This window comes from Petromyzon marinus, chromosome 27, assembly GCF_048934315.1.
Source record: "Petromyzon marinus isolate PM22_M1 ecotype Great Lakes invasive population chromosome 27, UKy_Petmar_22M1.pri1.0, whole genome shotgun sequence".
Lineage (NCBI taxonomy): Eukaryota > Metazoa > Chordata > Hyperoartia > Petromyzontiformes > Petromyzontidae > Petromyzon > Petromyzon marinus.
Window position 1 is genome coordinate 4396161 of NC_133693.1, and position 14623 is coordinate 4410783.

General features: G+C 57.7%; 1 protein-coding gene across 2 annotated transcripts in view; it reads right to left on the bottom strand.

The window, feature by feature from the left end:
• LOC116946500 (sodium/potassium-transporting ATPase subunit beta-1-interacting protein 2-like) overlaps positions 1–14623 on the bottom strand; it is a 51956-nt gene that overhangs the window by 8801 nt on the left and 28532 nt on the right. For both annotated transcript variants that reach the window (XM_032961454.2, XM_032961453.2), the window contains exons 2-3: positions 7940–8077; positions 7254–7334 (exon numbers count right to left, since the gene is read on the bottom strand). In XM_032961454.2, coding sequence (XP_032817345.1) covers positions 7254–7334; positions 7940–8077 — 219 coding nt within the window. The remainder of the gene's footprint in view (positions 1–7253; positions 7335–7939; positions 8078–14623) is intronic.

Sequence of the window (14623 nt, forward strand, 5' to 3'; positions counted from 1 at the left end):
ATCCCCACTGACCAACCCCTGCCCGCAATCCCCTCTAGCTCCCCCGCCCGCCCACCCCCTTCAGCCCCCCCCCGCCCTCCCCTTCACACAATCTCCTCTGAAATGACTTCTCCGTTCCTTCGTCTACTCAAGGGTCGCCACGCGGTGAACATCCCAAGCGCTGCCGGCGAACGATCCGAGCGGGCGGTGGCGTTTCTCTGTGGGTCCGTGGTTTGAGGTCGGTGACCACGGCCATGCTGTGGGTAAATTTAAATTGTCCACTGCCACACGAGGATAGCTGCCTCCACCATACAATGTTCTGACACGGTTCAATAGAGACCTTTGTTCCGACAAAACTGCCTCCCGCAATCTGTATATATGTTGAACTTCTTTCGCACCGTATGTAGTCAACAGTGCTTCTGAAACTCTCTCTACTTGTGACCCCCCCCCCCCCCCCCCACTGAAGCCACCTGTTCAATGAACCCCCTCCCTGCAGGAGACCTCCTCTGAAGCCTCCTCGAAAGGTAACCCCCCACCCCTCGCCCCCCCCCCCCCCACTGATCCCCCACTCCACTGAACCCCTTGGACAGGTGACTACCCAGAGACCCCTGAATAGGGCGGTGGCGGTGGCCCAGCGGCAGCGCCGTTCGCCCTTCGTTGCAGAGGTCCACGGTTCCAAGCTAGCGGCCGCCCCGATTATTACTTTGGGTGTAATTACCACAATTATTACGACACACCGTCCGCTTCACCGTGGACGTTAAAGACCCCCTGAAGTGATTCCCAAGATCAGGCCATCGTGTGCCGGCGTCAGGGTCCAACTTTTCCAAATTCAACATTGCACCGCGCGTGACTCAACTGGGCTTACACACGCAGCAGCGGTCAGATCAGCGCCTCCCCTGCTGGCAGGGTTTTCACATGGCCACACAAAATCAAATAAACGTTTCCCTTAATGATGAGAAACCTCGCGTCCGAACATTGACCGCACAACCGGGCCACGCTGAAGATGTGCCGAGCCATCCCAGCACAGCTCAAGAACTGCCAGAATCGCAACCCCTCCAACCCCCCACCGACCCCCCCGCCACCCAACTGGACCCTAACCACCGTCTTTTCGTTTGACCCGCACCGAATCCACTCTCTCCCCAGCGAACCCCCCCGACCGGCTGACCCCCTGCGACCTCCGCCCCCCCCCCCTCCTCCCCCCGTTCATTCTTACTCCCTTCCATGAGGGGCCAGGGCCCGGCTCGTGCCCGCCGGCGACAGGAAATTGCGCAGCTGTGACCTTTTACGCCGCGGGTTTATCTCGCCGTGGCCGCCGCTGTAGACGCGGCCGTAGCCGGCGCGATCGCGCGATCTTGCTTAATAAAAAAAAAAACGCACGCCGCACGAGCCGCCGCGGCCGAGAAGACGTGGCGGCGTTCGGAAGGCGTCTGCGTTAAACATCTTTTAGCACTATCGGGGGAAACGCGCCCAAGCGGAGCGGAGAGAGCGGGCGGGCGGGCGAGCGGTGGCAACCACGGCGCACTGCCACCGATCGTGCGGCAATAAAACAATTTTTGTGTCGTTGTTATCAATAAAAAAATAATAATTTACACCATTCCCGCCAATAACGCTGTACGGTCTTTAAAAAAAATATATACGAGGTGACGTGTCGGGCAATGGTCGTTCTTTATGTGCGAGGAAGAAGGGCCTTTGCGTGAAACGTCGCCTATGACACTAGAAGCCCTGTTAATGAGCAATCGCTGAACGACGGGGCCTCCAAAGATCGCAATGTATTCGCTTACCCACAATTCCTCTGTTAATGACGGGCTGTTGTCGGGACAGAAAATAATTCATTAATGCATTGATTAACCAGAGTTTTTTTTTTATAATGTGTTTATAATGTTGTTAGTATCTTCATGTATTAATATGTATTGTTTGAAGATTATAAAATGAGTATTTTGGGTGAATAAGGTTTACTTTCGATGCTATCAGAACAAATTAAGCCTTTAATGTGTATTTCCTATACTCGCTTAATGACAAAATCACTTAACGACCGGTTTTGTGGAACCAATTACCCTCGTTAAGAAGGGTTCTACTGCATATATTTATCTTCAACACTCGATTTTCGGCGGATTTTTTTTTCGAACTGAACCGAATCATCGGGAAAACATTCCTACTGCATACCTCGTTACATGTTAGAGGAGAGAGCCCACAGAGCAGAATAAAAAAAAATCACGACTATACACGTCGTGTTATGATAATACCACCTGTCATAATCATTCATAGTACTAATCATAATTATCAGACGCGAAAAATGGCAGACAAAGGCTCGTCTCGGAGAGACTCCCTTCACAACAGCGCAGCGGAGTCGACACCGCGGGAAGATGATGGACAACGCGATGAGATGACGATGGTGATGAAGACGGTTTCGCGAGGGCCGTAATTCCGCCGTCAACAATCGGAGGGGTGAAGGCTCCCGTCATCCAGCGAGGAGACAAAACAAAAAACGCTTCCCCCCCCCCCCTTCCCACGGGAGAGCGAGCGAGCGAGCGAGCACGCGGCCGCAAATCAATACCGTGCGTCGCTCCGAGCAGATCCGTTTTCCCCATCGCCGCTGCCGTCTAACGACGAAAAAGAGCAAACGGCGAGACCAGCAGTAGCCGCTGCTTGCCACGGGCACCGCCACACGCAACCCCTCCTGTTGGCTAATGAATGCCCCAGGTGACACTTGCAAATGAAACTATCCTGGCCTCTCAACATCTGTCACCTGGTTAAACAGGATAAATAAAACACCTTTTCGGTAAACGGTGAGTAACTTCGCCATTGACATTAAAACCTTCTGATTCGTTTGACCCTCCCGTCCGTCTTTTTCCAACTGTAGAACTGAGCCACGCCGGGGGGGGGGGGGGGGGGGTGTGCCGAGCCAGCCGGGCACGTGGCTCGGGAAGCCCCCAGGAGCGATTTCCCCCCCTGCAGGAGCCGCCGGAGCCATGCCGCCGGTGTCACGCGCAACGAACGTTGCCGAGACGCCCGCGAGCGACGCGGCAATCGTGGCGGTGGAGCCGCCGGACGCCACCGAACCAGATTCAGGTCGCCGAGCGAGGCCGACGTATCTCACAGCTTGGCTTTCGGCTTGACATAACACATAGCCGGCGGAGCGCTACCTGTTCGTTCCGTGTGGGACCCCGCACTGGCACGTCTCGGATGTGACAATGGAAAAGGGGTATCGGTTCGCGTTGCGAGGTCGATGCGTCATAGGGTGCCACGGTGGCGAGATGTTAATTGCATCACCTGGTAAACAGGAGGTCTTTGGTTCGATCCTGATCCTGACGCCTGTTGCATATTCGGAGTTTGTGTGTCTCTCTCCCCCGTGGTGGCGTGAATTTTTATCCAGGTCCTAACGGTTTTTCCCTCCACACTTAGAATCAACGTCACACGCTTGGAGTATTTAGCTGCTATAAATATCCATGCAATAAGCCATTTCGTTGAGCGATTATTTGTGGCCAGGTCGCTATATAGCTTAGTGGGCCTTACCCGGTAAAATAAAAATAAAAAGTTTAGTTTTCGATTCTGTCTCGGATTGGCAAACAGCACCGGAAAACCGTACGATGAGGGCCTCCCACGCTGGCTCAGCTCGGATGTGCCAGTGGAAAAAACAGGTAGCAGTGTCCGATACCTCATGGGTATCGACCGAACACAACTCCTGGCTCGACGTCGCCTCTTCATGGCTCTCACATTCCGCAAATAACACACGGACGCACGGAGCCACCCCCAACCCATCTCCTGGTGTGTGAGAAATCTACTAACCCCCCCCCCCCGCCACCTAAGCCACCAGCAGCAGCACCAGGGGTGTGCCAGCATCTTAGGAAATTTAACAAACAACCGTTGTGTCCAGATTAAGTGAAGCCGGCTTCGGTGACACAAAGGCACTGGGCACGCGAGGGTTATAACAAATGCAAAATCGCAGCCAGAAATAAATAAAACGAATGGAAAATTTCCGTCAGGGGTTTGGGACTTTGGCCGGAGCAGGGGCGGCGAGGATTTTTTGTCCCCCGCCTGCCTTTTGTTGTGCGTCCAGACACCCGAGGCCGAGGCAGCTCCCGGAACAAAGGTCGTCGTCTTTGTGGGAGGAGTTTTTCCCCCTTCGTATGGGTTTTGGGTTTTTTTTTACCTTCCGATCCTACTTTTTGTTCCATCCGCCAACCATGCCATGCACTCGCAGTAAATGCCAAAACATGGCAATTATTAATCGCGAATGTCAGGGCCACGGCCGCGATCGCAACGAGAAATAAAAGCAAGCCCGCGCTCGACTTTTCACCGCCAGCAATGTCAAGACGGACATTCGTGTGCTTGCCGGAGTCGCACACTTGGGGTCACCCCCTACATCCCCACCCTCCCCCCAACACCCCCTACTCAACGTTGCCCTGGGATTCGTTGGTGCTGCCCTCGCTGCCCCAGCTATCCCTGGGGCTCGTCATCATCGTCGTCGTCATCATCGTCGTCTTCATCGTCGTCGTCTTCATCGTCGTCGTCGTCATCATCGTCGTCGTCGTCATCATCGTCGTCGTCATCATCGTCGTCGTCATCATCGTCGTCATCATCGGTATCATCATCGTCATCATCATCGTCGTCAACGTCATCCTCATCATCGTCGTCATCATCAGAGTCATCATCGTAGTCATCATCGTCGTCGTCATCATCGTCGTTGCCGTTCCTTCTGGGTTGCTTTCTCGTGAACCGTGCTGTGGCGGCGCTCTCTCTCCGCGTTTCCCTGTCCAGACCAACGATCACCCCACCACCGCCCCTCCACCACCTCCCCCTCCCACCCATAGGCCATTCTTTGCTTTCATTTTTGTAAGGTATCTTGAGATGTGATTGCCTTCAGGAAAACGTGGATTGATGCATCGCAGGACGCATGAGTCACGGCGACAGCTTGGGGACGCCTACATCCAGCGGTCGATTGATCCTGCCTCATGATCGTGTTGGTGATGATAAGAGGTGGTAAAGGTGCAACCCGACAATTTCCTCCACACGCCACTGCTGGTGGAAGGGGACTCCACGAGAGGGAGCTGAACAGAGCCCCTCTATAGGGTGCTTGGTCTTCCACTGTGGCCACTCCACCCTGGAAGAGATCGCATTCAGACGTTACATCCGCTGGCGGAGTTGCCGTCGCTGTCGAATGCCCGCGCGTCGCTAAGAATGTGCCGCTGCTCGGTCACAACCGAGGCATGGGGTTCTACCGGCCAAGCGAAGCGACGAGTAGAGAGCCACGCGGGCACGCGACCCGACGGGAAGAACGCGGCGCGGCATGCGCAGCACACGGCCTCCGGTCGACGTCCTTCAACAACGCCCTCCCACGCTGCACAAACGAGCGGGAACAACGCACGGATGGACGGCAACAATGGGGAGTGGGTGAGGGGGCGGGGTGCAGTTGGGGGGGGTAGGCTCCCTGGGCGGGTGAGAACAAGGGCCCCAGCCCACGGCCCGGCTCCCTCGGGGTGCAGGGGCCCTGGAGTCGTCAACTTCGGGCGAAAGTCGCCGAACGAACCTCGACAAAGTCACCGGATGCCACACGAGGTAGATAGAACCATTATGGGGGGGGAGGGGGGGTTTGTTCACTCGAAACTGTACCAGACGATTGACCAAGGGCTCACACGTAGTAAACCCATACGCGATCCTGAATACATCATTCCGGTGGATCGCACCCCAAAATCTGCGTAATATTCTCGTCCCCAAAAAGTCGCGAAGATTTGTCGCTGCTACCGGTGAACGCGGATTGTCGGGCCAATGTTTAGGTGCAATGGTTGCGAGCTGACACATGCCCAACGTCGGTCTAACGTTGGCATGTTTGCTGGGTAGTCGGCGGATAATCCTCGCGACAAAATCGCTCAGGTGGCACCCGATGCCCGACGAGCCGACCGAAATGCAGCACACCTCCGACATTGCCAGAGAAAGTAATTCGTGCCCCGCGACTCCGTCGGCCGCGGCGAGCCGGGCCCCTCTCATCGCGAAGCTAAGGGCAATTAATTCGAGCCCCCTTTGAAACGAGAGCGGATGCAATAACGGGAGGCGCCCGCCACCAGCCGCCAACGCCGCGTGCCAGGCGATGGCAATTTCAGATGTGTCCCGACATTTTCTGGCGACGCTTTTGACTTTGCGCGATCAGAGGGAAAAGTGAGGGGGGAGTTGAGGGGGGAGGGAACCGGGGGGGGGGGGGGTGGATGGTGGCAGTGGCGGCGGTGCTAAAAGCACGCATGCGGCTCGGAGGCAATTACTCGCACTGCGGATATACACACAGGTTTAACCCGGGGGCCTCGCGCACCCTAAAGGCTACAATTTGCATATTTAATACAGAGCCTGTAAAAGTGAGATTGCTCTCCAATTAGGGCTCGAAAGGCCAGCGCTGATTTATAACGAACCGGGGATTTCCGCTCCCCTCCGGCGGACCGCCGGCGTCGTGCGGTCCCCGGTACCGCGGTTCTAAGCGACACGTCGTAGCGGCGCGTGACGTCCGCGGCGTTTTGCTGAACCATCGTCTTCATCGTCGTCATTATCGTCGCATGTCTCACTTTACCTACATATCTCATTTTTCCGGCCGAAAAATATTTAATTTTTGCAAAATAGCAAACTCGGTCATTAAAGTTGTAATTAAGTAGCTATCAACCATTGCGATACTTCCATGTGCTCTCCACAAAATGCTATTCGGAGTAAATTGGCAGCGTGGCCATTATATGGCGTCATAAATTCTGCAGTCCGTTGGATCGTTTATTGATTTTGTGCAGCGGATGGCGTGCGTTTTCGCAAGCATCACACACTGCATTGCCGCTAATATGCGTTAACATGCTCGTGGCGGGTGTGCGATGAACGTTCAACAACTTCACAGTGAACTTTTTTCGTGCTCGAATTACCAGAGGCAAATCATTAATCTATCGTGCGAGTGTAGTCGTCCTTGCTACGATTGGTTTGTGCTGCATTTCGATTGGATTTTATCTGTACGAGTGCAGTTTTCATTTTGTTTGTGCGCAGCGCTTTGAGATATTTCGAAATGAGAGGCGCTTCGTGAAATAAACAGCAATATTGTTACTATGACGAAACCAAAATATTACATTTCATACGTAGCCTTTCATAATTGTTTATCTTTTGGGTCAGGTCATCGTGTAAAAATATGCGTCGTAAACCCCACCCCCCTCCACCCGACACAGCCAATTAATCAATTAGTCACGTGACGAACTGACGTGTCAAATGTATCACGGCTACAGCAGCACCACCGGAGCGAGGGAATTGGCGCGTCCCACCTTGGACAGCCCGCCGACCTCCAGGTAGAAGCAGATGAGGAAGATGTTCCACGTGAGCCACAGGACTGTCCACACGGCGTACTGCACGGGGGTGGCCGGGGGAGGGGGAGGGAGGGGGGAGTTTGTCAGTGGGCAGGGTTGCAGTGGACGGCACTTGCAGGGACACAACGCGTGGCAGGCACGAGGAGACAAAGGGCAGCAGAGAGATGCGAGGAGAAGACATGAGGAGGGGGTGGGGGGAGACGTGAGGATATAGACGGAGCCCGGGGATGCGCTGGGAGGAAGCATGCAGCGGCACAGGTAGGCAAGGGGAGACACGAGGATATACGTGGGTGGCATAAGGTGGCACGGGGGAAGCACAGAGACACACCGGGGGTGGGGGGGTGAGGACACGGAGACACACGGGGGGGGGGCACGGAGACACACGGGGGGGGGCACGGAGACACACGGGGGGGGTGAGGGCACGGAGACATACGGGGGAGGGGGGGCATGGAGACAGACGGGGGGGGCATGGAGATACACGGGGGGGCACGGAGACACATGGGGGGGCACGGAGACACACGGGGGGGGCACGGAGACACACGGGGGGGGGGCACGGAGATACACGGGGGGGGCACGGAGATACACGGGGGGGGCACGGAGATACACGGGAAGACACTGGAGTGGGACGGCACAGGGAGGCTCACCAGGCCCAGGTAGCGAGGGCGGAACTGCAGGACCCCAAAGAGGCCGAGGATGACGGCCAGGATGTGCAGGAAGTTGGCGAGGATGGGCGCCCACTGGTACCCGAGGAAGTCGAACACCTGGCGCTCCAGCGTCACCACCTGCGGCGGGGAGACGGCGTCGGGCGCCGAGCTATAGAGACGCGACGCGGCACGCGGGGCACCGGCATGGCCTCCAGCGAGGAGACGTGCGACGGAAGACGCTCGCCCAGACGCGCACGGTTCCGCATCGCCATTCCATTCGATAGCCGATGTTGTTTTGTTTTTCTCACTTCAACCGCGCGTCTCGTTTGTTGCGTCCTACGTTCTGTACTGCACTGCCTCGTATACGCTCCGTCTTGCTTGCCGTCTCATCCCTACCGGCTGGCACGCAGAGGGGCGTGTGTGTTGTGCGTGTGTTCTGTGTTGTGCTCACGGCTAACCTGAACAAGCAAATATCTCAACCGGTCCCGTGCCTTCCCAAGGTCGACTCGGCATTTAAACGAGTACCTGGTGCAGTGCGTAAAACGACATCGGCACGGTGGGAGGGGGGAGAAAAGCGGCCGGGCTGGGTTGCAGCCACACCACTCCCTCAATAGGTGCCCCGCTAACAACATTCGCCTTTTACAATGACTACACGAGGGAGGGGGGGGGAGTAAGAGACAAAGGTGGACGAGCGTGGCGCTGGTACTAGCGGGGTGGGGGGCAGAACGTGGAGGGTCGGGGGGGGGGATCTTTCTTGTCTGGTGGTGGGATGGCCGGGCAGGCAGTCCGGCCAGTCGAGGGACTTTGTTGCCGCTGGCGCTGCGAGGGGGCCCAGCAGCGGCCCCGTGTCGTTGTCACAGTTTGTTTTTGGGAGTCAATGTCACTGGCGGGCATGGGAGGCGGCACACGCAATTTATATTTAAATGAGGCTCCGGGACAGAAGGTTATTATTAGATTATTAAATGTAACTAAATGACACCCCTGGAGGAATGTTCCGAGGCAGCCTCCGCAAAAAAAGAGGGTCTTCCTCTCCCTCCCTCTCTCTCTCTCCGTAATGAAAGCGCCGTTAGCGCCAAACGAGAAGCGTCATTGACCCCCGCTTCGATCCCTGCGCGGCAGCGCGGCCCCCCGCGGCCGCCGCCCATCGCGCTAATGGCGGAACGCGCCCCCCCCCCACCCCCCCAGCGAGACCGATCGCCCTCCGCCGTTCGGCACGAGAGCGAGAGAGCGAGCGCCGTCAACGTATCAGGATCTTTATTTGTCTCGCAGTCGGGGCTGAAGGTCGTCTGTCGCCGCCGTCGGCCATCTCTAGGCGGTCTTGCGACGTTCGACTGATCGCCGCTGCGTCTCACTGCGGTGGACCTCCATCCCTCCCTCCCTGCCTCCCTCCCTCCCTCCCTGCCTCCCTGCCTCCCCTGGCTGCCTCCCTCCCTGCCTCCCTCCCTGCCTCCCTCCCTGCCTCCCTCGCTCCCTGGCTGCCTCCCTCCCTGCCTCCCTCCCTGCCTCCCTCGCTCCCTGGCTGCCCAACTCCCCCCATGGTTAGGCTCGATCATTGACTACCGTCCCCTTGCGGGTGACGTGTTTCTGTCCGAGCCCTCTTTTCCGAGCGGAGGAAACCCTGCTGCCCATTCTCTCTTCCACATGTGCCTCTGTCTGGCGCTCAAAAACGGACAATGGAACAAGAACAAAAAGTGCCAAATCTTGTATATAACAGTGGTGGTAATTTACATCCATTGCTTTTTTTATTTCTTCTAAATCTAACGTATGTACGTTGGACTTCATTCGCGCTGTACGTAGCCAACCGTGCTAATCGCAGGTGCGGGAGAAGGACAACAAACCAAAGACAAAGGGCAGTTTAAAAAGAAATTAGTTCTCAATCGAGATTTAAAAATGCACTGATTAGGCATCTCCACAAAGTGTCGGTCATGTGAGGGTTGTTTGACCAATCCTCATGACGGTGATGAGGACGGTGATAAATAAACGAGCGAACGAGCGTGCGGGCAAATTGAGTGGTGAACGCCGCCAGCGGCGGCGGAGTTTTGACGGGGACAAACCGCTCGGCCGCTTTTCAACCGCGCCGCGGGGGGGGGGGGGGAAGGGGTGTGGGGACCGGCTGAAGGTCACTCGTATCGATGGCCGAGCCTCAACGCGTCGCGGGTGGGAGGGGGGGTCGGCTCCTCGGCCACCGCCGCAAGCCGGGACAGACGGAATAAAAAAAAATATCACAATGAAAAATAAACACACACACACATACGCGCGCGTGGCTCATGCGTTTTCCTTCACGGATTCAATTCGTCTCAAAGCGCGCCGATCCCACGCCCTCCGCGATCGTCGAGCGCCGGTGTTTGGGGGGGAAAAGCAATATCCCAGCGACGTGCACACACCTGCCTCGTCCCGTGATGGTCATAACTGCCTCTGCTTCTCCCTGCGTCACATCAATGTCTCCCACTGTGGGTATGCGCCAAACCAGCCCGGAAGCACACACACCACCACCCACACACCACCACCCCACCACCCACACACCACCACCACCCACACACCACCACCACCCACACACCACCACCACCCACACACACACCACCCACACACCACACCACCACCCACACACCACCACCACTCACACACCACCACCACACACTACCCCACCACCACCCACACACCACCCCACCACCCACACACCACCCCACCACCCACACACCACCACCACCCACACACCACCACCACCACCCACACACACACCACCACACACCACCCCACCACCCACACACCACCACCCACACACCACCACCCACACACCACCACCACCCACACCACCACCCACACACCACCACCACCCACACACCACCACCACCCACACACCACCCCACCACCCACACACCACCCCACCACCCACACACCACCCCACCACCCACACGCCACCACCCACACACCACCCCACCACCACCCACACACCACCCCACCACCACCCACACACCACCCCACCACCACCCACACACTACCACCACCACCCAAACACCACCACCACCACCCACACACCACCACCCACACACCACCACCACCCACACACTACCCCACCACCCACACACCACCACCACCCACACACTACCCCACCACCCACACACCACCACCACCCACACCACCACCACACACCACTACCACCCACACACCACCACCACCCACACACCACCACCACCCACACACCACCACCACCCACACCACCACTATCATCTGCACAGCCCTACCACCACCACCGACCCACCACAGACACACCACTGCCACTACTAAACACCCACCATCGACACCCCACCACTACCATCAAAAAAAACACCACCACCCACCCACCCACCACTGACACCACCACCACCACCCAACCACCACAGATACACCACCACCCACACAACATCGAAACACACCCGCAAACACTACCACCATCCACACACCAGCTCAGGAAGCACGAGATTGTTTTACACTACAGAACCAGAACTGTGCTTACTGACATCACACTCAATGAGCAAAAATGATTAAACCGCCCCCTGGCCCTACATGGCCCCAAGCCAAATTCACATCGCCTTGTGAAGCCACAGCTGCGCAGTTTGCTTCTGGCTGAGATCAGCAAAACGTACGGACACGCACGGCAGTGTCTCCAGCACAGCGAGTGTGCGGCGCCGCAGTGGTTAGCGCACGGCATCACGTCCGTGGAAAATTCAACTCATTTGCGAATACGAACCCGGCCACCAGAGTTCGACTACCGCTCATGGGCCAACGCCGGTTGCAAGGTTATCTGAACCAGAACCTTGACTTCAACGAGTATCTGGTACGCTGTGTAAAACATCAGCACGGGAGAGACAAAGGCACGGTTTTGGCCACCCCCCAACCCCATCGTGTGCCGCGCCGGCCTCCATAGGTGCTGCTCGCTAACAGCACTTGCCCCAACAGTCCTGCGAAGGCTACACTGGGGGGGGGGGGAATCATTGTGCACGTGACTGTACGCTGCGAGAGACAAGAGTGAGTGGTGAGCGCATTCTGTGCACGTGTTGCTATGAGACACCGCTCTAAAGAGAGCGGCTAACCACGGCAAAACAATGTTGCGTTTGATAAATGCTTTGTCACCAAAGCCCGTTCATATGGGACGGTTTTTTATGTGAAACGATTGAACGGCGGCCAAGCTCGCTGGCACGGTGCTGGGGCTGGAGATGGTGATTGTGGCCATATGCATGCAAAGACAAAGATCCCCCGTAGAGCCTACACAGAAGATTGGGGCAAGAGCTGTTAGCGAGCACCTATTAAGGCCGGCACGGCACCCGGGGGTGTGATGTGGCCGAACCACGCCCAGTAGCCTTTGTCTCCCGAGTGGCGATGTTGACACACCGCACCAGGTACTCATTTGAGGCTGAGTCGACCTAGGGGAGGTCCAGGACCAGTGAAATATTCGCTACTGTTATTGGTCGTAAGCGGGAATCGAGCTCAGATCGCCGGGTTCATAGCACAGTATGCTGCCCGCTACACTACCGCTCCCCACCTTGTCACTCACAGATTCCGACACACACAGCCACTGACACCCCAAAGACAGAGATCCCCCGAATAAACTTAACATACTTTTGGGCAAGTGCTGTTAGGCGAGCACGTATGAAGGCCGGCACGGCACACGAGGGGGTGTGTGGCCGGAACCACCCCCGGCCGCCTTTGTCTCCCAAGTGGTGATGTTTACACACCGCACCAGGTACTCAATTGAGGTTGAGTCGACCTCGGGAAGGCCCACGGCCAGTTCAGATAATATAATCGTCACCGATGTCGGCCGCGAGCTGGAATCGAACCCAGGTGTCCGGATTCGTAGCGCGGCGTGCTAAGCGCTACACTGCCTCTCCCCACGCCCGCACCCCAGCCAGACACAGACACGCGCATGCACACCGGCAGATCATAAGCCCCGTTCTCCCCCGTCGCGGAGGAGGCCCTATCAGGGGCGAGGGAGGGCCCCCCTGCCCGCACGGCTGCTGGATGGATGAGCGCAATGCAGTGGGGTCACAAACCGGGGGCCCGCGGCGGCGGCAACCGCAGCCACCCGGCCCGGGATTCGTGCGGCAAAGCAGACGCTGCCATTAGGGCCACGGGAGGAAAAAACGAAATTAAACATTCCGCTGTCGGCATATTTGTTTTCAAAATAACGGGCAAGATGAATGCGTCTCTTCCTGCTGGGTTGCTGCTCCCTGACCTTTTACAAATGTCCCCACCTCCTTCTCCTCCCCCCCCCTCCTCTGCCGTGTCCTTCATCTGTTTAGCCCTCCGCCCACACTGCCGCCACCGCCAGCGAGGTTCACCGTCGTGCCCTGGGCTTAGCTCGCAGACGCAGAGGTCAGGGTCACAGCCAGCGACGCTAATAAAGCTGGGTAACCGTCCGTTTCACGCGCTCCTTTGAGTATGTTTGCGCACGATGATTTAAATCGTTTTGATAATTCGAGAGCCCGGCACTACCTCCGCGAGGTCGGGTGGCTGTCGACGATCGGTTTGCATCCAAAAGGGGTTCACGCACGGGCGGTCAGACCGCTCACATCGGAGAGGGCTGGGCAGGTACACCATCACATACACCGCCACCAACCACGCACCACCACTGTCACCGCATACCGTCATCACCATGCACACACCACCAACACCACCGTATGACCCATACCCCACCACCGCCCACATAGTAAACACCACCACCAAACCAACACAACAACACCACCACCCACGCCACCAGATCCGTATGTAACCTTACTCAATGTGTTTGTTGATGGCAGCTTGGCGTTTTCTGCCTGCGGTTAGCTACTACGATTTGTTTAAAGTACAGCGCCACCAGCACGCCGCCACCCCCCCCCCCCCCCACTAGCACGTCGCCCCCCCACCAGCACGCCACCCTCCCCCCACCAGCACGCCGCCCCCCACCAACCCACTGCCCCCCCACCAGCACACCGCCCCCCCCCCACCAGCACGTCGCCCCCCCACCAGCACGCCATCCCCCACCAACCCACCGTTCCCCCCACCAGCACACCGACCCCCACTAGCACGCCGCCCCCCCCCACCAGCACGCCCCCCCCCCCACCAGCACACCGCCCCCCCCACCAACCCACCGCCCCCCCACCAGCACCCCGCCCCCCACCAGCATACCGCCCCCACCCCAGATTCAATGTAGCCCCTTTCTCCGCGGCTCCGTATTTCACGGAGTGTGAGCGAGCGAGCGAGCAAGCAAGCAGCCATTATCGCCGTCACAAACCTGCTGCGGTGCACCATTGTTTATGGCCATTTAACGAACAGCTGAGCGCGCGCGCACCCTGAGACCGTTTCAATTACCGGCCCTGATTAATTGATGTCAATGGGAAGCCGGGAGGAGCCCGGGTGCGAGCTCCTCTCGTTCCGTTTTGGGGAGCCGCGTGCTCGTTCACTCGCTCGTCCATAAACACAAATAACTTCTGGGCAGATAAACCAACCAACCCCCCCCCGACTCCGCATCCACCTCGTCCGGCCGCGTCGCCGCTCTCGCTCGACCGCGCCCGACGCGGCCGAGCGAGAGCTGTGACGGCACGTGGAGCGTTTGCCGCTCGCTGCGCAGCGGTTCGCGGTTTGGCCCCCCCCCCCCCCCGAGCGGCCACCCTGGATAATGCCGGCGGGAGGCATTATGTATAAACACGCTCCGGCTGCTTCACGGTGGAT